The 25,899-nt window shown below is 42.2% G+C and overlaps 2 protein-coding genes across 3 annotated transcripts; one reads left to right on the top strand and one right to left on the bottom strand.

The window, feature by feature from the left end:
• The first annotated feature begins 131 nt into the window (after nucleotides 1-131).
• On the top strand, nucleotides 132-25,688 carry LOC311440013 (uncharacterized protein). Of its 2 annotated transcripts, XM_084526394.1 has the most exons (3): nucleotides 132-3,959; nucleotides 23,238-23,418; nucleotides 23,602-25,688. In XM_084526394.1, the coding sequence occupies exons 1-3, from the start codon at nucleotides 3,934-3,936 to the stop codon at nucleotides 24,529-24,531; spliced, it is 1,137 nt and encodes a 378-aa protein (XP_084382520.1). In that variant the 5' UTR covers nucleotides 132-3,933; the 3' UTR covers nucleotides 24,532-25,688. The 2 variants fall into 2 exon arrangements, with proteins under 2 accessions (XP_084382520.1, XP_084382521.1); XM_084526395.1 differs by lacking the exon at nucleotides 132-3,959 and having other exon boundaries at nucleotides 23,108-23,418.
• TMEM254 (transmembrane protein 254) lies at nucleotides 7,338-12,651 on the bottom strand. Its single transcript, XM_084524955.1, has 4 exons — nucleotides 12,492-12,651; nucleotides 12,274-12,377; nucleotides 11,427-11,486; nucleotides 7,338-8,954 (listed from the first exon to the last, which is right to left on the bottom strand). The coding sequence occupies exons 1-4, from the start codon at nucleotides 12,597-12,599 to the stop codon at nucleotides 8,834-8,836; spliced, it is 393 nt and encodes a 130-aa protein (XP_084381081.1). The 5' UTR covers nucleotides 12,600-12,651; the 3' UTR covers nucleotides 7,338-8,833.
• Nucleotides 25,689-25,899: the final 211 nt, after the last annotated feature.

Here is a 25,899-nt window from a genome sequence, read left to right as displayed (position 1 = left end):
AAATGTAATTCTTGCTCCTGCTTTTGGAGATGCAATGTAACAATGAGCCCATGAAGCAGCTATATTCCCTTATAAAAAGGAGCCTCTCACCCTTTTGAGTTTTCTAATTGGAATTTCACTGATCGTCTTAGTCTGTCTAAAACAAACTCGATCCATCTCACCTGACAGATTAAGTACGATGTCAAGAGTGAAATATATTTAAAGATCACAAGTTACTAAGCAAAGATGGCTCAGGGAGAAGAGGAAGCCCGAGTCTTAGGCCAGCGGCTAATGCAATTAAGGAAGAACACATTGACCTATATACCATTTTCATCGCTAGAGATGGAGACCTACTAATAAGGTAACATTGTGGGATGGCAAGAGATGTAAGAGAAATTCAGGCCCACCTCTAAATGTGTGTTCAACAGTTGCTTTTCCACGTGGGCAAAATTCAATTAAAGGTTGTCTGCAACAGCAGCAATATAAACTATTCCATTCATTTAAATTGCACCAGATTTGACCCAAATTTTGGGTGCAGGTATTTTAATGTGAAGTCTCCTGTCTCTAGAATATCAAGATGATAACTAAGTATATAAAATAGATACTGTATATTTAGCAGAGCTCAACTCAAAATCCAGCAAGCTCAGAGTGTCCTCACAGGCAGCGTGGGATCAAATCCATCCGGTTCCCATGTGCAGAGCCAAGTGAACTATTTTTCAGTGTCTGCGAAAATGAACTTTTACTATAGCTTTTAGGGAGAAAGATCCTACAAGCCCATCATGACCTTCCCTTGTTGCCATATTACAACTGATAAATTGCGTTTTCTTCTGCAGTCCTCCCCTGTAGTGAAGCATGTGCTTGTTAGGACGTGTCCTTTCCTAGTCCTGCAATGTGGAATTTCTGTCTCTAGAGCACAAACAAAAAATCACATGTGGAAAACTGAAGGCCCTGGGGCAGGCAAATGCTCTTTGTATCCTCTCTCAATTCTAGTCCATCTGTCGGATGGGAAGAACATCATCTAAAGAGTTAGAGCAATCTAATCAGAGGGTCCCCGTGGACTACAAAGAATGAACTTCATATCCATTCTTATGCATATCTTACTTGTATCATGTCTATTACTTACAGATAACCACCTATATTTATAACCTAACTTGTGCCTACAAGGTGGGATTGATGAGGGCAGCATCTTGGCTGTCTCTGGTATTTTTTTTTTAAGAAGTAACAGGCTACTTGTTCTTTCTTATTGTGGCTCAGAAAGGAGCAGGAGTGGAGAAGAGACTCTCACAAATGGTGGATAAATAAGAGAAGTTCGCTGGTTTGGTATGTTTTTTGAAGGATCATGTTGGTTTGCAAATGAACCTAAAAAAATATCGATACCCCAACAGTTACTTTCTTTCCCTTCCTGCTAACCACAGCAACGAGTATAGGACTTGGTCACCAGAACGTACTGTAAATCAGCCAGTCAGACACAACTCCTTTTTTCAGTCACATGAGTTTAAGAAATTTGTATAGAAATACATGATGATGGAACACATATTGAGTACTTGTTGCTTCCATTGAAACAAGTGATGAATCACATCATCAAAGAGCAGATTTGGGGATGTAAGATACACACACACACACACACATACACACACACATGTATAAGGGTGTAATTACCCTCTCATCTCTTTTGGCAAACCTCTCAGGAAATGTTGAGGATGTCTTGGATATTTACGTGAAAAGAAAGTCAGGCTTTATAACCAAAGTTCTCAGTAGTGGCCAGCAGCCTTTGTCCTCTAAATTCTTGATTTATTATCATGTATTATCCTGGATTTTATTTTTCTAGAAGCTCAGAGTATTAGGGATTTCATTTCTAATCAGAGGTAACTGCATTTAGCAGGTCTTCAGGTAACAGGGATTAGAGAGGTAATAGATTGAGCATCCAAAAATCAGTGTGGTCAAGATCACCATATGATCAAACATTTGTTTTTGGAAAAAAAAAAAAAAGGAAGAAAATTATTTGTTTAGTATGTCACATATGACATATGCAGTTGGGTTTTATTGATATTGTATTAAGTATAAACATAAACTGTAAAATATTCTTCAGTGGCAAAATCCTTATATGTTAAAATAATGATACCAGAAGTGATCTCCATTCTGTACTGCTTTTACGCAAGTCCAATGGCTTTAAAGGTAAGACGAAATACTTCTGGGGGGAAGAGGCATTTAAATGAATGTATGTGATTGGAAAGAATACTGAAATATCTGTGCTGCTAAACTTTTTGCATTATGAAATATAATAGGATTGTGGCATTTTGAAGATGTACTTATGTATTTTAAAATGTTTGATTTAAAGAAATATTTTTACAGAGTGTTCTTATGTATCTTGGAAAAAAAAAAAAAAAAACCAACAAACTAAAGATTATGTAAAAATATCAGCAAAATTTAAATCTAAGCATTGTATTTATTTTAAAAATAATAAAAATGACATTATGCCGCCTCAGCAATGAAAGGTTTATCATCCTCTCATATGGTACTGGTCGCAACCCTGCATTAAAATTTCAGAGTTCATTTGTTCCCTTTCTCTGTTGTTGACATTGATGTGAAATTCACAGCTCTCATGCAGGATGAGCTCTGGGCTGCCAGGGAGGTGACCCAGCAGGCCAGGATTGTCCCTCTTGCCCTGTAGAGCAGCACAGGAGCCTCACAGACTGCTCACCAGTGTGGTTGGACAAGCATTGCTCCTTGCTGGCTTGGCAAGCAATTCTGCTTCACGTACTGGGCCAGGTGCAAATGCTGCCTTGCTTGTACCCAGCTGTATTCCTGGGCAATGTGTCTGGGTACAGCCTGGTACAGAAGTATCCTAGGCTGGGCCTGTGTGGGTGTACTAAGTCCTTATCCTATCCTATCTTAAAGATACTCATCATGAACATTGTGAACTTGGGTAAACCAGGCCTTCAATTGCAGATTGCAGCAGATTCCACCAGCTAAAATACATGTTCATGTCTCTGATGGAAGAGGCTGCTTTGACCCAGTTAATTCTGCTGGAGGTAAGCCACTTAACTTTGGGAGCATCTGTAAATGCAAGGTTTGCCAGGGTCTCAGCACAATTTCTTCCAAGGACTGATGCAAACAACGCATATATTCTGCTGAAGGTCTCTCTTCCCACACTGACTCCTAATTTCTCAGCCAGGGCCTGTTAGTTCTGCATTAACATCTAAAACGCTGCCAGTACATGTTTACATAGCATCAGGTACCGTTCATCTCTCCATACAGGTAGTACCTTGCTGTTTGGCCTACTTTTGGAAGATTTGGAAGCACATGTTCTTCCTTCGCATGCCACAATGCAGTAAGTGCAGTTGACATGCTGTATCGAACTGTTGCTAGATCCAGAGATAGGCATGTGGTTTAGTGGCCAGAAAAGGAAACCGTAAGACTCTTGGTTTGGCCTTTAATAATTGATGGTCATTTATTTGATGGCCTTTTGTTTTTCTGTCACCTTCTTTGTTGTGTGTTTAACTATAAGCAGACTGCCACATGTAGGATATTGAACTTTACAGAGTTTCTTCTATTACGAACCTTTGCTTTCATGCGTTCCTAACTTGTTGCTGTATCCAAATGGAGGAGGAATCCTGCTGAATTTCATGCCTCCCTGAGCTGATGCATTTCTCATCGCTTTGATGTGCTTTTGTTGTTGGTGGTGGTGGTAAATAAAGCTGCAGCAAAAGTTGTTGGAAAGCTTTCTTATAAAATATGAATGTTTGAAGTAATTCAGTATTGAGCACACATAAGATCCCTAAGACCGTAGCGTGTGTGTCTCTCTCCAAAGAAAGGAAGAGCCTAGCAAGTCCTTCAGGGGCAGGGTTGAATCAACCACACCTGAGTGCATCCACAGAAAGGATATGAGGGGCTTGTCCTGCCTCAGGGAGAGGAAGGGTGTGTCAGTAAGGGGTTTCAGCTGTGCTGGTGGTGATGGCTGAAAGTTCTTCTAAATACAGGTACTCATATTTGTTTGGTGGTTTTTTTTTGTTTGTTTGTTTTTTTGTAACTGTGGACTTCTTAGTCTCTCATGCCTCTGAAGCTTGTAGAGGAGAATTGTTTGTTCATGTTTGTTTTCTTATGGTAAGAAGTCTAGAGGGTCGTAAGAAGGAAACTTTAACTTCTGTGGTTTCTGAAGTCAGAAAGCTGGCCTCCCTGTCTGTTTTCTCAAGGGGCACTTAAAATGTTTTTCTTCAAGTGAAGTCTGGAAGTGAGTACATTGGGAATACATACAGCTGTGTTCCTTATACCTCTCCCTTCCTTGTTTCCAGTCATTCAGGTACTGCAATTGCATGTAGCATTGTAGAGGTCTCGCAAGGGCTGTGTGGTCTCATAGAGTATGGAGATGATGCTCTACTACTGCCTCTCCTCTGAAGAACAATGGTGAAGGAAATGCTGAGGTTCCCTATCGCCCCTTTTCTTTAAACAAACTGCTTTCTTCAATGTCTCCTTGTTTTCTTCAGTTCAGGACTACAAAACCATGATAACTTCTTGACCTGTTCATGCAGGCATCAGTCTGAATAAACACTTCAAGATAAACCAAATGTATAGGTGTATGGCAATACACCAAAAGTTCATTGAGGACTTTATTAAGTCCTCAAATGAGCAGAGTCATTAATAATAATAATAATAATAAAGCACCACTACAAAAATCTTTTTATTTTATATGTGGAGATCACTTGCTGGAAGGCAGGTGGATAAAACTGTACAAGCCTGTATTCAAAAAGCAAAAAAAAAAAAAAAAAAAAAAAAGCAAAGTTTTTTTTAAACTGCTTATGCTAGTAAGTAGTGAAGTGAGGCTCATGGCTTCAGTAATGAGCGCTCATTTACAACAGCTATGTAATCAAAAAAATGTGAACAGATGTTCTCCTCTCATTATTAAAGCACGAGCTATAAATACAGAAGAAATATATAATTTGAATTATTTCGTTCATGAAAACATTACTACGTTAGTTACTTTTTCCTTTGAGAAGGTCAGTTGTCTGGAAGCCTTAATATCAGGGTTCTGGGAAGCACCTGTTAGCTCCCTGTTTCTCTAAAATCTATTGTATTGACAGTCTGCCATTGTTGCTATAGAGGTCAAACTTACTGCAGACTACAAGATGGCCGTTTGCCCTGCTTTAATTGGAGTGCATTGCCATTCAGGAGATCAGCTGTCCAGCCCCAAGGCAAACTGAATATGTTTAATGAACCAACACTTTGGGGATTTCCAAAGGTTGGCCTGGTTGTTTCCTATTGTGTTTAGAAAAATCTAGGTCAGAATGGAAGAGTGGCAAACCAAGAAAAGAAACCATACTGTGACTGAGTTTTTTCATTGTTCCCTTGCAAAACTAAGCAAAAACCCTTAAGGTTTTAGAAATAGTTCTTGTAAATAAATGGGAGACACCATGCAGGTCAGATAAATACCTTATTTAGGTAAATGCCTGCCAATAACGAGCACTGTTGTCTTGTATTTTCCTGACATCTACCTTATATTATTAGCATAAAGCATATCTAGTTTTGCACATGGGCTTTCATAGCTTTTTTTTTTTTTCTTATGGTTTCAATTTGAAATGTATGGTTAAGCTGCATTTATTTCTCTTTGGTACTATCAGCTGGCTGACTGGCAGAAATATGCATCCTGAAAATCTTTTACAGTGTCAGCTTAGCTTTGTTGCTGGCTTGCCTTATTATTTAGCAGTGTTCTTTACCAGTGAAAGTCCTTCTGTCTCATATGGTTTCATTTTTGGTGGGAAGTAACATTTTCAAAACTTTAAGTGAAGTACTAATGTGTATTTTCTTCTGGAAGGCTGGGTGGGTTAGATGTAGACATGGAAGATGGTTTGAAATCCAGCCTAGATTTTGAGCTGCTGTAAGAACATAAGGACACGCTTCTGTTGCTTTTCCCTTTTGTTGTAGAGAGGGTATTTTGATTGCAGTGAAAAGAACTGCTCCAGATGATTAAGAGTAACATTTTATCAGGATAGCCTGGAGAAGTGCTTCTCTCTGGCGTAATCAGTGTTGTTTCCAAAGAGCCTGTTGCTAGCCGTAAATGTCTGACAACTTCAGTGAGTTGGTGACTTAGATTGGTTCTTCTGCAGGCTTTTTCTTAGCAAATAATTTTGTGAGGTATTATGTTTACCTTGCTGTGATGTTAAGTTCACTATAAACAAATGTTCAGAAATGGGATCTCCAAATGACATTGCATCTTTCTGTTCTGTGGGTTTCCTTCTTTTCCTCATGGGTACTTTACGTTAAAAGACAGTCAGTACTGTTTATCTCATACTTCTCAAATTTTTTCAGTTAGTTATCTCAAGGGTTTCAAAAACATGAAAAGTCAGGCAGTGCTGTTTCTTGCAGCATTGGGTGGAAATGCATGCATGAAAAAAAAAAAAAAAATTAACAGGTGGGAAAAGTGAACTCCTGCCAAGCAAGGGCAGAGAATAGAAAATGCATGAAAGTAGACATGCACTGTAGTTACACTTCCAAAAAATCTGAAAAGCAATGCCTGACAACCTCCAAGGAGCTGCTGAAGTCTGCCAAGTTAATAAATAAAAATGGAGAGTCTTCAAAAATACCTGCTGATGCAATGGTCTCACTAATAGAAATGTTTTAGCCTGATACTACCTTGTAACTAATGGCAGTTATCAGTTGACTAACTTTCTTCTCTTATTGCTTCCTTGTGTGGCACTGAGAAAGCTTTTACCATTGCCTCTTTAAAAGGAAGCCTTTCTAGTTGAGTTGAGTCTAGCAGACAGCTGCTAAATTCTCCAAGCTATGATTTACCTATAGCCCTCCAGAACCCACCTGAAAGCTGTGATGGTTGGCATCAGGAGTGGTGTCCCAGCCAACTGGTGCTGGGAGGGGAAAATAGCTTAGTCCTTCTTTTACAGCTTTAGTGATAGAAAGTGAATAGTGGGAAACAAGCATACAAATCACTTGGTAAGGACCAAAGAAGTGATCAAGACTTTTTGCTTAACTAGCCTCAATGTTACTGTTATACCTCCTCCTCTGTACAGGAGCATCATCATGATAATATTGAACCAAAGCTTTTATGCCTTCCCATTCTTAAGAGCTCATTAAGCATTCAATTAGAATTCATCTTCATATACCCACTAGTTATACTTCTGCATGTTTTAGTAGCAGGGAGATTTTTTTGGCAGAGATAAAATGTATCAATACCTCATCCAAACAGATATTCTGGGCTTCTGTGGGATTTGCTTTGGAAAACATACAGCCAGCTAATGCTGTGTGCTGCAAGCATAAATACTGTTATTAGTGTAAAGATGATGCCTAGATAGGTGAAATATATTTGGTATAGACATTTATTCCCAGCATAAGCTAAAAAAAACCAACTCTTTACATTTTTTAAACTTTATTCAAGGATCACAGAATAAGAGAAAAGGTTGTATGGTAAAACAAACATAGCTCAGGTTCTTGATGTTCCTGTCAATTTCTAACCACTAAACAGAACTTTCTACTCAAAAAAACTATTAATGTTATCTGTGGGCCACTGTCCAAAAAAGGGAAAGAAAGAAAACCAGCAATTTTAAACCCATCAGTTCTCCATGCTCTTAGTAGCAGCTGAAAAGCAAAAACTTCATGTACCTGTACTTAATAAGACTTCTCTATCAGAAGTTTTACAGTGTAGTCTGTTTGTACTGGACATGGTATATATTTACTTGTTACTGCTTTTCTTTAGAGCAAAACCCACCTCTTCTTATCTTTCTTTTTTCTTACAGTGTCACAGATCGTGTGGTAAAACTTCTCCTCACATCATAGTTAATATTATAAATAATTACTTCTAAAAGTGTTAAGACAGGCTAATTCTGGTTAAAATAGCGAGAAGTATAAAACAGACAATACGATAAAAGGGCTCACTACCCATACAGAAAGTACTCTGAGGGATGCTTAAGATGGTCTCTCAACCAAGATTTCAGTGCATGAGTATCAGGTAAACAGTCGTGGGTGTTTACTCAGTATGCATATTTTTCATTCACCAATCTAGAAAATTTTCAGCTAGATTTTGAGATGTTAATTGCTTGTGCTTTTTCTTGGATAATAAATTAGTTCTCAAAAAAGCTACAGGATTCTTTTTATGCTCTATGGAGAGAATAGAGTATACTAGAGAGACTACACTCTATATACTACAGTAACCCAAAGATTAAAATCTTCATTCAAAAGATGAGGTCATGCTGCATGAAATTGAAGGCACATGTATTAAACCAAGTTAAAGTGCTTCATGTATCCCTGCTCATCACTGTACCTCAACCTGAATTGAGACTTGGTATTTTTAATGTGCCTGCAGCAATGAAGTGGTCTGTCCTTTGTGGAACAAAGTAAGTTAAGTGAACAAAGTACAGAGACCAAGATCTAACAAAAAAGAAAAAGCTAGTAAAAGGTCCTGTGGAGTAAATGGAGGAAAACTTAAATCCTACCACAAAATAGGTGCTAGTTGCCTTGTGGCTGCAAATACCTGTTCCTCTTGTAGAAGAAACTTGCTCTCCATGAAAAGGTTGTTCATCAATCACTGCTACCAGCTGTCAGGGATTTTTCTTATCAATGATGATCAGAGTATGCAATCAATGCCAAACATTGCAAAGGAGCAACCTTTGGCTTCTTGCACAATAAAGTGGATTAAACTTTGGAAGTGCCATGACTGAAGGGCTGAACTTCTGCTGAAATATCCACAGGGCCCTATGAAATATCATGTAGATTTCTTCTTAAGTAAGAGGAGAGTTACTTTGGTAGAAGGGCATCGCATCACATAGCAGGAACATAAGTTAGCTAATTACAGGTTATTTTCTGAAAAATGAGGATAAAGAATGTCGAAGGAGATGTCTTTCACAGTCTTCTAGAAGTGCTTCTTGGCTGTAGGTTTGTAAGACACCAGAAGACCAAAAGAAGCGTAGCCGAATAGAAGTGTCTGAACGAACCAATGAAACTGAACTGCTGGGTCAGTGATGCCTTTAGATCTGTAACATTAACAAAACCATAAAATGTATCAAAAAGCTTAATCTTGCAGGCTACATTTTATTACTTACTAAGGTCAGATATTGGTATGCCAGAATTGATTAGAACATTTGATCTTAGATTACTGTCACTACTGAGAGCAAATTTTTGAAAGACTACTAACTGAACACGCTAGTACTTCAGATTGCAGTGGATTTTAAGCTGTCTACAGAACAAATGTTTTTATAGATATCATGCATAAAATTTCCTCAGTAATACACTATCTCCAATTTCTGTCTATGCTATGTGAAATGACTTGTTCTGTATGACAAGTTTACAAACCTCAAAGAATCAAGAAAATAGACACGCCTAATACTAATCTACCTTTGCTCTTTACACAAATCCATATATACCTTCTTGGTGACGATAGTCTGGGTACTACCAGGACGAATTGGCCTGACAATTGTTTAGGTATCACTACGCCATGCAGGATGGCAGATCACTGTTGCCTGAATTTGTTGCTAGAAAAAGGTACAGAAAGATCAAGAGACCTGACTTGTCATTTAAATAGCACCTGATTTTTTTTTCCGTATGTTACACAAAGAGGTTGAGTGATGCTATAAAGAATGTCTGTAAGATGACTTATACTCAAGTAAATGCATTAAGAGTTTGAAGCAACAGTCACGCTATCTCAGTCTAGCAATATAGTCATGCTTCTTATCCCTTAAAAATTCGATCACGTTGACTGTCTTGAAGACAACTGTCCTTCTCAACCAACAATGTGACACTCTATCCCCACACCCTACCGTTGTTGGGAAATATTCCTGGATTTACAGAGAATAGAAGGATAAACATGATAGTCAACAGAACAACTGGTTTCACATTTCCAGTGAAGAATTGTTGAGCCTAAGTGTACACATTAATTTTAGAAGGGAGCTCCCTCTACTGATCTTTTCTAGAACAGTTCAGTTGTTAATTGTGTCTACACAGACCAAATTAATGTGTATGAAGTGTTGATTAACACAACATTTCTTACTATTCATTCTTAAGTTTTCTTACCAGCTGTGGAAAAACTGTTTATAATCCCAGCTGCAGTGTTTTCAAATGAGTACAGAAATTTAAAAACTAGGTCTTAACAATTGTACCTGCTTCTATAAGGCAAGCTTACTTGAAAAGATCATATGCAAAAATACAGGCCAGAAGCCAAATGGAAGTGCCACTACTGATTAACAAGTGTATACCTACCTGCTTTCTAGTTCTTCCTCATGCCTCCTTTGTGATGTTCATAAGCAGACATCACCATGTTTTACATCAGTAAGAAGTATACAGTGTTTGTGACTAGCTAGTAATCCAAGTCAATGTGCAGGTAAACTCATGTTCTTTTTCTTATGGTCTTTAACACTGCTCTGCAAAAACTTCATTACTTAACTTGATTACAATAGACCCATTTGGTATGGTCAATGGTAATGAAGCATCCTCAGGTTTAAAATCACCTTAAGCCCGTATATCTGAAATACATCTGTAGAATCAGAGTTGAAGTTTTGACATAAAGCTATAGAACTTAAGTTTGGAGTTTGGTAAAGAGTTGATTAACAACTCCTATTTCGTTGAAGTTTTATGCCTTGAGAACCACCTCAGATAGCTTCAACAGAATAAAATCCCTCTGATTCCATGAGATGTTACCCGAGAAGCTTGTGACAAACAGGGCATTAATTAAATCAAGTAGAAAAACATCTAGTGTTCACAACAGCAAACTGACTTGCCAGCTACTATGTAGAGACACAAAAATCAAAAAGAAATATTAGCATGAGAAGTAGCAACGGTATTCTTCTGAATTACTACAAACTTAAGTCAAATGAATACAAGGATGATATGTGTGGACTGCATGCCATTTCCAAACAATTTGTTCTCCTAATCTAAGACTTAGTTGGCATTACTTTTCGAGTCTGATTGGTCAATGTTTTCCTCCACTTGCATATATAATCAGATCTTGCGTAGTCCCAAATAGAAGTATCCAATTGTATTTTCACAATACAGATAGAATTTATTTAAGCCGCTAATTAACAGTCTCAAAACTTTGTTAACATCTGACTGAATTTAGACATCTATTTATTTTTACCCACTGCTTTCTGAAGTGCTATGTTACCCAGGATCTGACCTAATAATGAAGAATAAGAAACTATGCTTGCCTATTATATAAAGAATGATTCTCAAAATAAATAAATACAAAGAACAGTGAGTTCAGAGGCAGGCAGACAAGCTTTGGCAGACTTTGCTGCTGCCAGTTCTCTAAGTTGCCAACCCCCCCTTTTTGCTACCCAGTACAGCAGTAACCTCTTATGGAGGACAGCAAGCTAGCACTGCAGCAAGAATTTTATCAGCATCCTCAGAAACAATATTGTTGCTTATCACCACCAAAATCAGTCTGTAACTTATGTCACTTGTATCAGAAATCCTTTCCAGAGCATTTAAGGTGAGGGAGGGGACCAACTTACTGGCATAACTTAACACCATACAGGGCTTCTACTAGGTGAATCAGCCAGGATACATAGAACCTGATAAAAAAGAAAACATGTTTTATTTTGTTGAAAATTAGGTGGAAGACTAACACATCCAAAATGCATTATGCAAGGAATATCAAACTGGACACAGAATTGACTCTACATTTTAAGCTAGAAAGTGATGTGTTTATTATCTTAGGAGGAAAAGTATTGTCTTAAAACTGCCTGAAGTCCACTGAGAAAGTTAACAGAACACATAACGTGGCAATCAAACTTGATCAGTAGCGTTTTGTATAGAAGCTTTTTTGAAAAGCTATGCAGGATATGCAGTTTGGATCAGTTCAATACCTATGTGAAAGCAATGATGAAGGCTATCATCTACATGATGCATGGTAAAATAAGTGAGACAGTCTGAGGATTCCCTTTACATGAGAGACCTGGCTACAGGGAAGTGTATTCCAGCTCTTGTTGAATAAGGTAACAAAACGTGTTTTGTAACCCAGCAAAGCTAAGCACTACACAGTGGCTTCAGCAGACTATTTCTCAATGGACAGGATAAGTTAGTAACGTACCCAGGAGCTCTATCCTCCTCCTTTCCCTTTTCACTGTAACAACACCTATGCCAGGCTGCAAGCCGATCGTTTAAGCTTTCAGCCAGGTCTTAGCCTCTCTGGTCTTCCACATGCCTAGCACCCCTCTCCCGAGCTGTAATGAGCTCGCAGGCAGACCTCTTTACATGTAATTAACAGCCGGGTCACAGCAAAGCTCCTTAGCGCAGCCTAAACAGGGAAGTCCGAGACAACAAGCGAGGTGCGATAAATCAGAGCCAGATGTAACTTACGCGTAGCACACCCACGTGTGGTAGTGCTCTGCGATATGGCGAAGGAAGGTGCCAAACGGTCCCAAATAGCTATAAGGTATGGTTGAGGGTCCAAGCGTTACCCACTTGGAAAAAAAAAAAAAAAAGGTTAGCTCGCTGAAACTGCCCCTTGCACGTTGGCAGCAGCCTCCGTGCCCCCCTCGGCCCGCCCCGCTCCCTCGACGCGGCGCCCGCCTTACGCCCAGAAGGATCATGCCGCAGGCGATGGCGATCATCCAGAGCAGCCGGGAGCGCTGGAAGTGGCAGCTGCCATCCTGCAGCCGCTCCGCGCCCGTCCCCGCCGCCATCCCGTCGCCTTGCTCCCGGCCGTGGGCCGCCGCCGCCGCTAAGGCGCTGCTCGGGGGGGGCGGCACCGGACGGGCGGGGCCACCACCGCGCCCGGCCCCCCGCACGTAATGGCGGCCGGGGCGCGCCTCAGCCCGGGCCCGAGCAGCGAGCGCCTCCCAGCGGCGATCCCCGGGGCAGCGGGAGGGCGGCCGCTGCTCCTCCCTGAAGGGCTCGGGCCTTCTGAGGGCGTTTGGTTACCGAGGTGTCCAAGCACAGAGGTCCCGCTGCCCCCTGTCAGTCCTTCTCGCTGTTTCTTAGGTGCTGTTAGGCTGGCGGCTGGCACTGGGGAAGTCTTTTCTCAGAGTCTAGCTGTAAAGCTTGATCATGTTTCGGCAAAGTGCCTGGATCTATGCCTTAATGCCTAGGCTCCTTTGTGGTTTCGACACCAGAAGATTTGTCGGTAATTATATTTATTCGCAAGTGTAATCTGAATTGGAAATTACAGTTGCCAACCAGTACTGTGTGAAGTATTGAAAAATGCTGGGCGACGATAGGCTGGGCTTGATGAATTTACTTCGTCAAGGTTATAGGAAATAAGACTATTTCTTCATGCTTTACTTCCCCAGTCTTAACTTGTGAGAATTCTACAGTTTTAGTGTTCATTTTTCTGATCAGTGTCACAAAGTGACTGAATTAAGGCCTGGCAGCTCCCCACAACACACTACACACCAAAATGTCACCAAGGCCTAGCACCAGCAGACAGCACAGTCAGTTCTGGCCAGGCCGCATTTAGATTTATATAGTTTGAAATACATATCTCTGTGTGACAGGATTCAGACAACTTCATGTTCTTTCTAAGGCCTTTCCTGTGCTAGGGGACGTAGGGATGTTGGTGGCTAACAATCAGTATGGCTGCCATCACAGTGACAGGGCTCCATAGGCATTTGAGGATGAGCTAATCTGGCTTTACCCTGCTCCAGGCTACACAGATTGTGCATTGAGTCTGGTTTTGCACTAGCCAAAGCCACAGAAAAGTGAAGGAAAGCATAATCCTAAAAAAAAAAACAAGCTAGAAAGAAACGTGTACCCCCTCATATTTGCAAAGAAACATGTTTCTTTCACTTGCCACACTTGATTTAGATACAGGCTCAGGCTGGTAATTAAAGCCACAAGTATTCTTGAAGAATCTAAGACCACAACAGATGTTCGCTATGAGATCAACAGGTATGGCAACTAACAGTGCCCTAACATGAAGATGGTGGCTGTATGATCCTCCCGGAGATCTCAAAGACAAATATGCTAGTTTAAAAGAAATAAAAAAAAAAAATAAAAAAATAAAAAAGTAAAAAAGTAAAAAAAGTAATAATAATAATAATAATAATAATAATAAATAAAAGGAAGAAAAAGGTGAATGTAAACTGAGACAGGTTAGTCCTGCTGAAAACAATAAAATGGACCACTGCATTGTAATCCCTGAAACATACCTGTCTCGTTCCATACATTGTTTACAGCACTATATCACTCTAGTAGATTTTCATATAATAAAGTTCTTGTTGTACCTAATACTGTAGAAAACTCATTCCCCCTTCAGTTTAGAAACATTTGCTATCTCTAACTTAGAGATATTGACTTATCTCACTTTCATCGGGAAGTACAAAGGGTATTTGCCAGGTAGTCTGCCTCTTTTGTTTTTTGTTCTTGGTAGATGCCAGAGACTAGATAGAGACATGTTAGCTCTTCTGTGGCTTTTAAAATTCTTAAAAAAAAAAAAAAAAAAAAAAAAAAAAAAAAAGAGAGAGAGAAAAAAAAAGGTGGTGGTGGTTACTCTAATCCAGACTAACCTTTATTGCGTGAGTCATCCTACTGGAGTCAGTGATGTGGCTGTGTAAACAGCAACTTTTTGGATAAAAAATGATTAAGGGATTGGGATCTTTTTAGGAAATTACTTGGGAACGAACTGCAGCCAACTTTAAACTGGATTTGTGGCTGGTTTAAAAGAGATGAGATACAGCCAGTGAAAGATACTTAAGGAAATGGAATTATCAATAAAATATTTTTAAATCAGAATTAAATGACACAACGCTGTAAAGAATTGACTGCTAGAAATGTCTGATTGCTAATTTAACTAGATAACATACACCTTCACTCCTCCGTCATTTTTAATTTTAAATGGAAAATTAATTAAATTTAAGTTGAAAAATATTTCATTTTCTCTTTGAGATTTGAAATTGGATAAGCTAAGGAAGTATATGGTCTTTAAAGCCTTACAGTTTTCAGCTAATGGTCAAGACTTTTAGCAGATTCATGTACTTCAAGGAGTGATGAGAAGTACATAAGAGGAAGCAGTGGGGTACAATAATTATGACTTGGAAGTAAATAAACCTTCACACATCTCTTTGATCTATCGCTCTCATAGGTAAATGGATTCCATGGGTGCTTGATAAAACTAGTTCTCTTCTATCATGTTGTGAATATAATTGGGAGCATAATGGAAGTCTTGGAAATTGCCAGCTATAAAGGCCCCAGCTACACCTTTAGTCTTTGCAAAAATTAAGAACTAAGTATTACCTTTAAACTATAAAGGTAGTAATTTCTCATGGATTTTACTATAGGCTCAGTTTGTGCATTTTAGAGATCAATTTATGTCAAGTTCTGTGTGCCTATCCTAACACTGTGCTTTTTGTTATTAAAAAGGAACAGGCCTCTATATTGTAATGTGCTGCAGCCAACACTGCAGCATTAATAAGCTCTTCTAAATAGCAAAAACTCACCAGTTTGAAGTCCAGGTTGCAAACAGAGCTTCAGTTTTTATTGCAGGCATGCATTTTACAGATCTGTAGTTGGTTTTACTGCTATCTGTTGGAAGTCAGTAACTTTAGTCCTACTAAGATATGCATGCATCTCTGATGGATTTCTTTCATGTGTGACATAGCTTTAAAAAGTGAAATACTAACAAGTGACATCCATTTGAAATCTCAGCTTATACAGTTCAGATTTGTGCTACAAGTGTTTGATGGGTTTCTTTTAGGTTGGATTTATGCAATGGGTATTTATTAGGGTTTTTAGAAGGTATATGAACAAAAAGATATTTTATGCCATTTGGGGAGACTGCTTAATAATACTGAGCCTACCTTACCAGGACAAATTAAACATGACCAGACAACTTTGCTCATATTGGTTATGTTGGAAAAACCTGAGTAGTTGAAACTATTCTAAAACTGTGTTACATGGAGATAAGGGGGCCATGACTGCATACCAGCATTGGGCAGCGTTATGCTCTGAGTGGTTAAAACAGGCTGAAGGAGCAAATCTCCAACAAGCCGTCAGCATTTGGATGCCTTGTTCTGTCCCTTAACTGCTTGATGACAGTGTTTGAGTCTTTTAATACGTAGTATTTGGTATCTGGTATTGTTTCTGGTTTCTTTCAGAAAGAATTCCTAACTTTTTATTTCTGCTTTCTGCTTTGAAAGCCACAGCCTTAGGTTGCCAAGTTCTTCACGTGCATGGTAGTAAGCACAGGCACACAGTGTTGGGAAAAGGGAAGGTTTCCAATTAGTGCTCTACTCTTGAGGGTCTATTGGGACCAGCTAATGCATTTTTAATGTATTTCTCAGTTAACGAAAATGTCTTGTCAATAGACACAGTTTTCTAGCTCTGGGTATATTTTTTTATTATTTTTTTTTCTTTCTCTCCCCCTATGGGTCTGAAATAGCAATATTGTGAGGGAAAACTGGCTGCAGTACAAAAAAGCCAGCACAGATCTGGCAAAGAAACGGAGTCAGTAGCAGATGGGTGGGAAGCGCACCTCAGTGCAAGCACATGGGCGGGGATACTACTTGGGAGATGAGGAGCAGGACTGACAAGGGAGCTTAGACCAATAGGTCTTTGAACAGGGAGGAGAGGACTGCAGACAACTTGTCTCCAGTCCCAGCAGACTAGCCTTGAGGCCACATTCACTCGTCTTTAGGTGACTAGTTACTGTAATCAAGCTTGGCAGACTATGATGGTTTGTAGTATTTCTGTAGTATCACATGGGTGTGCTTGTATTGCGCCAACACACACACACAAACACGCACAAAAGATGTAGTCCCAGTCCTAAACATCTGCAGTTCAGAGGTCTGACCCTCCAAGGTGCTAAGAGTCCCCAAGTGGTTCTGGCGCTGCTCAGTCCTAGGGCATCTGCAGACAGGAGGCTGGCAGAGCCCTCACAAAGGGGAGGGAGACGGGGAAGGAGACGGTAGGGAGTATGAGGGATGGGATTACAATAAGGGAATGCAGACTGTGAACATGACCCTATTGGTCTTAAAATACTGCTGCACTTAAACAAAACGGTGCTTATCTCAGGGGTTTGGGCAAGTGAGGGCCTGCCAGACCAAACTGCACTTGGGGGTGCTCCAAGTCCGGATTTTGGGAGGATATTTTGAACAGAATTTTCTGCTGTTTCTTGAAGCAAGATTTGAGTGAATGCATTTGCAACTGCACACGTCACTGCACAGCTTTTCTATCAGAGTTTAAAGGAGTATGAGAATTATGATCTATGCACTGGGCTTTGTACACGTGGCAATCCAGCAGCCCATTCCTGCGTGGCTCTGCTGATTTGCCCTTCCCTGTGGTCATCCTAACTCTGTGCAGGCTCAGGCTCTGCCTGTCCAAACTGCAAATCACTGTCCTGCATGGCTGTTTGAGGTGGGCCTGGCCCGCAGAAGAGATTTCCCTTCACCAAAGGAGAAGACACCGCATTTCGTGGGAATGGGAGCACTATTCAGTGCCTTCCCAGCAAATCCTACATACATCTCCTGGGGTTTTTCTTCCATCGTTTGGTTCACAAGAAAAATTAACGGTGTTAGGCACCACTGAACTACCATTTAATGTAGGGCATGAAGTCTGCAATTTCACCTGTTTGTTTTTTTTTTGTTGTTGTTTGTTTGTTTTTCCTTTAAAAGTTATGGCAGTCTTCTCTTTGAAAGATGTGACGACTTCTTTCAAGATTGTCACAAGACTCAAGAACTCAACAGTAGGGAACAGCAGGGAGCATAATGACAGTACGACTAAGGACCCATTTTGAGGTTCAGGCTACAGATGATCAGTACAACTCAGAAATGTGATCTTGGAGTTTGGTAAGTGGTTCTGTGAGGATGCCAGCTCAGTGATGGACAAAAAAAAATAAAATAAAATAATTTTAGGAGTTGTTAGGAAAGTGGTGAAGAAAATATCATTGAAAACATAAAACTTGAAACACCGTGATTATTTACATCTTAAATGTTGGAAGACATTTTAGTCTTCCTGTCTCAGGAAAAATACAGTAGCACTGGAACAAGTTCTCAAAGGGGAACGTGAATGACCAAAGGCATGGGGCATAGGGTGAATAACCGTGGATCAGCTGCAGTGAGTGGGGCTCTTCAGTCTGGAAATGAGGTTGCTATGAAGGGAGTAAGTGATGGGGTTTGATGAAATAGCAGGCAGCATGAGCCACTGGAAGTAGCATGGGGCTTTCCAAATTCTTGTGTGGGAGGCAGCAAGCACCAAATTATTCAAGCAGGCAACACATCGAGAACAAATAGAAATGTTATTTCATAGATAACGTAGATAAGCTGTGGAAGTCTTAGTGAGAGGATGTTAAAATTTTACATAGATTCAAAAAAAAAAAAAAAAAACAAAACTGTTCCAATTCACAAAATAGAAGCACATTGTGTTTTCTGTTTACTTAGAAACTAATCCATTTTAGGAAGTCCCTGAGTCGCGAATGACAGCGAGTACTAGGTAAACGTGCTGTTACGTAGCTGGCTGACCTGGTTGTATGTACCCCCGATCCCTAGACAGGAACCCTTTTTTTGGCTGTTTCAGAAGACTTAAGTGTCAGGTTAGACATACGTCTGGTCTTAGTGAGTATGGCCCTTTTTGAGTGGCTACCCCAGATTTCAGGTAACTACAATCCACACTATGAACTTCTAAGGGTTATATGTAAGAAAAACCGAAGTCTAAGATTATTCACAAGTTACATGAAGCTGGCCTAATGCTTTTTTTCACCTTGAAATCTGTCAATTTTAATGGGTACTGCAGCAGACCAAGACTGCTTTGCCTTAACAGTTCGTGTTCTCAGCAATAGTGTTTTCCTTCACTATAGCTGTTGGAAACGACATTCATTTCAGGCAGGAGGAGAGGTCAGAACAACGCTCTGTCACAAGAAACGTGTTTGCTGTAGTGAAAGGCTCAGTGGTCTGGTGACAGCTCTCTCTCAGCTGGTGCTGAACTGGGCAATGAGTGCTCTTGCAAAGGAAGGATTATCCTAAATTTCACCTCTCTTTGCTCAAGGTGCAAGATGTGTCTCCATCCGGCTTGCCTAAACACGTCACGGACGTGTGTGTGTCTGGCATGGCACTTTCAGAATTACTGAATTGCCTTCAGAACAAGACGTGCCCTGTAAGCGCTCCTTGCCCTGCAGAGCAGGTGAGAGCGCAAGCATCGTTTGGCTGCTCGTGGTCTTTGGAGGGCTCCTGGGCACATTTGGCTATGACAGGACTGCATATGGGGGGAGATGTTTGTGGAAGAGGATCCACGTGTTGCTGCTGAATTCCACAGTTTTACATTTGAACATGAAATCTCTGCTATTCTCCAGGGTTGCTTTGTAGCGTTTTTATTTCAGTGATGTAAGGGCTGTCTTTTACTGCCAAGCCCATAATTAAAGCAGTGTTGACTGGTAAGTAATGGGCTGCAAAATGTGTACCAGGAGATAATTAAAGATGCACTCTAGATAAGCGAGGCATGAACATCCTTTTTATGAGGTGTTAATGTCTGAAGACCAACTAGTGAAATTGATCTTGCCTCCTTCAGGATGAAAGTTCTTCTTAAATATCAATAGCATGGTACTGCCCTGGAAAATGTTTGATGTAGGGATTTGTAGGGGTCTGTGCTTGTCCAAAGACTCCCCAGGCAGGCGCCTGGCGGCTGGGCCCATGCTGCACTCGGTACTTGGGCATCGCGTTTGTGCTTGCACGATTCTGGGGCCTCCTTCGCATCTCCTCACACCAGGGCTGCTCGGGAGGGAGAAAGGAGAGGAGCTCCTGGTTCCCCGATCTGCGCTAGGATAGATGCAAACCTTTTTCAGAGCCATTTTAAAGACCACTGTGGCTAGTGCTAATCATTTCGTTGCCTCTCCTAGATGTCTATTACATAGTTTTTTTTTGTTTGTTTGTTTGTTTGTTTTTTTGTTTTTTGTTTTTTGAGCAATATTTTCGGGACATTCCATGTGTGATTTTAATTCGTCTGTAGATGCAGTTATGGTATAACTCTGACATAAAGGGGCATTGGCAGAGGACATGGTGGGTTTCCACGTTTAGACCCTACTGAAATCTGCAGCAAAGTTGTGTGGGCATTGGTGGGAGCCTGAAGACAACCTGTAATCCGAGTATCATCTGAAGAGATACAGTTTTTAAGCATACTGCATCTGTATTCCTGCATCTTACTCCACGTTTCTTCCATTCCCCGTTTTTCACTGCTGTTGGCATTTATTTTACAGTCCTTTGTGAAATGAATAAAAAATACAGGAGGGGAAAAAAAAAAAAAAAAAAAAAAAAAGCATTTCCCCTTGATATGGTTTAGAGAAGAGATGGGGAGGCTCACAGACAGTTGTTTTGGTTATGACACATGCAGCAGCCACGGGAACATGGTCAGCAAGGGCTGGTCGGTGCCTGGCTCAGAGCATGGCCAAATTGTCACTAGCAGAAATTAGCTCTTAGGCCAAGTCCGTGTGCCAGAGCAGAAGAGGGGGAAGAGGAGGCGGAGGCAAAGATTGCCATCTTGTTTCCTGGAATCTCGCTTAAAAACAAACTCACAATCTAAGTCTCTATCAATTAGCATTGCAAAGAAAATCTCTGTAAATGAAGGGTGTAAAGAGGCTGCCTGGCAGAGCGCCTGGAACAATAACTCCGGGAAGTGTGAACTGCTCTCTCCATAGCCAGGGGATGTTAACAAAAGCCCGCTCTGTTTGACCTAGCTAGCAGCGATGGACACTCGCTGTTAGCAAGTAGTGCAAGTCGCTGCAAGCCCCAGCGGTTCTCCTCTGCTGACTCCTCCTTATCTCTTCTCTGCTGTCTCTCTGTAAGGGGTGCGTGTGTGTGCTGGGGGGGATCACCGCTCCTTTCCAGAGCAATGTTGCAGGCTGCCTGCAGGGTCGGCTTTGTGTTGTACTTATCCTTATGAGGTGACACTTTCAGACCTTTTCTGCCAGAAAAATTGGAAAGCCAGAAAGGGAAAATGACTTTTTTTTTTTTTTTTTTTTTTTTTTTGCCTTCTCCGTGGCATCATTTTCACTGTGGCCAGACTATGAGTTAGCTCTCTTTGTACCTGGCAAATGATCCAGTACCATTCCCTGATCCGATCCATTATGCACCCCACGGAGAGATGAAATGCGGAGAGATGGAAGGGTCATATGCAATTCCATGCTTCCCTGGGCCAGTTTAAAGCAGAGCTCCCCAGTTCTAATTTTCTCTCTGCACCTGTGCATCCCCCTCCCTTTTTGGTGTCTGAATTAAGCTAGCCAAGAACTAACCTGGCCAAAAAAATGATCAGTTTTTGGATGGAGTAGCTCTGTGAGTTGTTGCACTTTCTAGTCAAGCACACACTGGAGCTGGCATGTGCAGGACTCTGTGTTAAGCTATGTGGGGGCTTAAAGGTGAGTAGAATTGCATCCTGCGTGATCAGAACAAGGAGTAGTAGCTGGGTTTTCTGTGGAGAAGATTGTCCATAAAACTGTTGTAAAGCTCTGTAAATTTGCCTGTTGTGTCTGAACCTTAATCTACCTCTCCCTACATGCATATCTGAATATTAAAAGTGAACTAAAATTGCAGGGTTAGCAGCATACCTTGCAGTACCTAGAATTGCCAAACCATTTGCTGCCTGGTTTTCCCTTTTTCCCACATGCAAATTCTTGTCTATATAAAAATTGTATTGTTACATGGAAAGGAAGGTCTCTGAACCATCCTGGAACTCTGAGAGAGAAATCTATTCCTCGTGGAATGTATGTGTGCTGTGACAGTCCAGGCTTATGAGAATTATATGGGAAGGAGTAGTGACAAATTGTTTCAAGGTGTTTCTTCCAGATGTCCTGGACTACACACTGCTGTCATCCCTCTGAAATTGTCACTGTCATCATATACACTTTTGCTAGAAAGTACTCTTTGCATTTATAAGCATTTATATTTAAATGTGTATTATTGTAATATATAATACTGCAATATAATTATTGTGTTGTTATTATTGTATTATTGTTTCTGAGGGCATTCGTCTTGCTTTATGGACAGAGGTGATAAAAAAGAACTTAGCCTCTGGAGTAGCAGACTTGTTGGATTGTCAGTAGCAGACTAGGCAGATTTTCATCTCTGGCATTGTCTGGCAGAGCATTCCTTGTTGTTGTGAATGACTGTGGTGGTGTGCCTCACGTTAAAATCCTTGTCCAGCTCAGCTGAGAAGTGGCTGCCTGGATCACAGGCGCGGTGGTCCCTGCAGAATGCAAATACGTAATAGCTCACATTTTGTTCTTGTACCCTTAAGCTTCACAGCAAGCTGAAGCAGGTCCCAAGGCTGAAAATGACTGGGGACGTGTTGAGACAACAGACACATGAAGTAATGGTGCCGTTGCTCTTGAACTCCTTCAGTGATAGCCTTTAATGGCCTCATTTGACAAATTATTACATTAACTAATTGATTTGCTGCCGTTCTAATCCTGTTTTAACATCTAATTCCTTTTGGCATTGCAACTGTTGCTCCCTGTAAACCCTTATGTCACACTTGGCTCTCTAAAAATATTTCTGGCCCCTCATTTGCATTAGTACTTTGGTCATGACCTCACCTTGGACTGAAACACAGAGCTTGCTTGTTCTGTGCATGACTTGGATGCGTGAAGCTGTCTGGAGGAGGACGAGAAGCCCCAGGAAGGGCATTGGTTATACTGAGCTCTTCAGCAGGCACACGGGAGGGAAATTTTTCTTTCACTCCCCACAGAGCACTGCAGAGAGTGCCGGGGGGAGCTTTGGTGTTGGTGGTGGGTTCTGGTGTGGTATCTGGCAAAGCCACCAGCATTTTGCTTGCCCCAGTTGAGTCAGTGAGAAGTTTCCCACTGCCAGGAAGAGGAGTGGAGCTGTATAACCAAACGGGGAAGACGGGGACCTGTAACAGGGATGGCGACAATAAGGAAAGGGGATGGTTTCCCCTTGGACAGGGGGTGATGTGGGGCACCCATATTCCTTAGCTGGGGAGACATCCTGAGCGCTCTGGGGAGCTCTAGGTTTCCAGGAAAGGCCCAGCCCTGCCGGAGGGCAAAAGCAGCCTTTTCAGGAGGCCGAGCTGAAGTAAAAAGGAAATTATTGCCCTTCCACTTGAATTTAAAAAAAAAAAAAAAAAAAAAAAAAAAAAAAAAAAAGTGGGTGGGTGTGTGGCGGCGGCGGGGGCTTCGCCGGGAGACGCTTTGGCTCCTGCGTCGGGGCGAGCCCTCGCGGTGTGTATTTTGGTGATGGGATGACAATGGAGGTGTGGGAGACGGCTCTGAGTCACCCCGGGGCAGGCCCGGGCGGGTGGGGGGCGCCGAGGGCCGGGGCGGAGGGCTCATAAGGCGGGCGGCGGGCCCGGGCCCCGCAGAGCTCGGCCCGCATGGAGCCCGCCAGCCCCCGGCCCGGGCCGCCGCCCGGCGAGGCCCCGCGGGAGGGCGGCCGGAGGAAGCGCACGTCCTTCAGCAAGGCGCAGCTGGAGCTGCTGGTCCGCGCCTTCGAGAAGCAGCCGTACCCCGGCATCGCGCTGCGCGAGCAGCTCGCCGGCCTCACCGATATCCCCGAGGCCAGGATCCAGGTAGGAGAGCCGGAGGGCGCCCTCCCTGCCCGCCCCGGCCCCCCGTGCTGGGCAGCGGGGAGGCAACCGGGCGGCGCGGGGTCCCCGGGCTGTCCCCCGGTGGCAGCGCCTTTCGCCGCGTGTTTCGGCAGAGCGCTCCTGGCAGCGGCAGGAGGCCGGGTTAACGCCTGCTCACCTTCACAGGTCTGGTTCCAGAACAGGAGGGCCCGGCAGCTGAACCGCAGGAAGGGCGAAGCCGCCCTCCAGCCCAAACCCGTGTCCGGCAAGGAGGAGCGGAGCCACGGCGGCTGCCAGCAGCGGTGCCGAGGGACCCTGGGGCTGGGGCCGGACCCCGGCCTCCTCGGTCTGCAGCCCGGGCTGCCGGGGGGCGGCCTGAACTTTGGGCAGCCCTGTGCGGGGCAGCAGTACTCGAGGCTCGATGCGCATTTCAGGAGCTTGGATAACGCGTTTGGAGGCTTCACCCAGACCCCGTCTCACTTCAGCACGGATTATGTGGGAAAAGGGGTCCAGTTCGGCGCGGGAGCTGTAGGGAGTGCTCCTCAGCTCTCGCTCCCTGTCCCGCAAGTGCAGGACTATCCCTACTTGAAGAAATCTTTCCCTGAAAACTACTACGCAGATGCAGATGTTCTCCAGCCATGTACAGAAGATTACCAATATCTGTCAGCTAAAGAGAACATGTATAGGAGGCCTGTCTCAAACTACCTCAGTGCTGACCAAGGCCTGGTCAATGAGAACTGTTTGTATATGAAGCCAGACACTTACCCCTTTGGTAAGGGTTCCACTCTGAGTTACAGTGAAGGGGAATCTACGCTCGAGCTTAAGCAGATGAGGCACAGCCCACCTGTGGTTGCAGCGAGTGATGCTAGTCCTCCTTTGGTACCTGCAAAACATGAAGGGAGATACCCAGGGACTGCTCCAGCCCCGTCATATGGGCAGCAGCTGCTGGAGACAGTAAATGACTATGACCCTCATTGGCTGGGTGTAAGAAACGAAATCTGGGGGAATGGCTTAGACTCAGTGTTTGAGAATGAGCAAAATGGGGAGCAAGGGCCTAAAAGTTATCTTTTTGCTTTGGGTGGCCAGAGTTCAACCTGTCATTTGGGTCACACATGAAACTGTGACAGCGAGTCTGCCCGATGAAAGATGAGTGATTTTTGTTCAATTTGCAGTGCCATCTAAATTGGCTAGAGGTTTTGCAGGTCAAAGGGTGGAGTGCTTGCTGTGAGATGTGTGTGCTGTCTGGAAGGGAAAGAAAGATAAACACAATTAGCAAGGTATACAAGAGCGTGACTTGCTGAATGTGTACTGCTGCCCCTTCCCAGCCCCATTCTGCTGGGATTGCCACCAAGCTTACTGCAGAGGAATTCCTGCATGCATTTGGCTTTTGGTAGCTTCCTTAACCTGTATGTACAGACTGATCTTCACAAATACATCTGTACAGAAGACTTAGTCATCCAATGCTCAGACTGTGGGATTAATTCTGCCAGGAGGCTTGAGACTATGGAATTGGGTTTGTAGCCTTGCTGTACAAGGTTTTCTTTTTACCTGGGTCTGAATCTACTTTCTTTAACTTAAGAACTTGCAGAAAACAGACTTTATTTACAGCCTCTAGTGGAGAAGGCATTTACACAAAACGGGTATGCACATGGCAAGAACAATCTGGCTGGTGGCAGGGAATGGCTCACGGGGTTTATTTGAGTTTTAGGTGTGCTCCTGATAAAGGACACTCCTGGCCTTTTTCTAGATACTTAATGTATAGTGTTTTCATTTAAAAATGACCAATTTTGTAGCCTTCTAAAAGGCAATATTTTTGTGGTGTCCCACTGTATAATTTTTTCAAATTGTATGATTGTTATTATTTTAAAGGAATGATGTTAATTTAATTAAAAAAAAAAAAAAAAAGTAATTTTCTCCTTACCAAATGAAGGCTTTCTACCAGGGCGATAATGAACTTGTGGAACTGCAGTCAAACAAAGATGTAATTGTGTTCCTGCTTTGCACTTCATGCAGTGGGCCTGTTGTTAGACTCGTTGAGCTCCATGGCTGTCTGGAAGACCACTGTATTCACAAAAAATATTCTGATGAAATTAATGGGAGGGATGTACAGCTCTGGAGGGCTTCTGTGGTTGTGTTGAAGCATTGTCAGGCCTAGGGTATTGAAAACTATACATGCAAATCCTTTTCTTTGTACAAGTGTACCGAGATTTTAACACATACACTGTTTACTCCCTTTTTTATAGAACAAAATAAATATAATAAAATGAAACAAACACAGGTGGTTATTTTATGAATAAAATTGCCATCTCCGTGAAGAAGCTGTCTAGCGAATGTGTACACAAGAAGCCTGGACTGTTAGTCCTGATTTTTGTCAGTAATTTATAATTGACTCCTTCACTGCCACGGCTAACTTTTCTGCCTTGACCTGAAGCACCGGAGCGCTCTCCTGTCCCGTGGAAGCGCCACAGCTTCATCCAGTCACTC

This window comes from Aythya ferina (assembly GCF_964211825.1).
Source record: "Aythya ferina genome assembly, chromosome: 7".
NCBI classification, from domain to species: domain Eukaryota; kingdom Metazoa; phylum Chordata; class Aves; order Anseriformes; family Anatidae; genus Aythya; species Aythya ferina.
The sequence above is the reverse complement of the archived record's forward strand: the minus strand, read 5'-3'. Positions and strand labels throughout refer to the sequence as shown.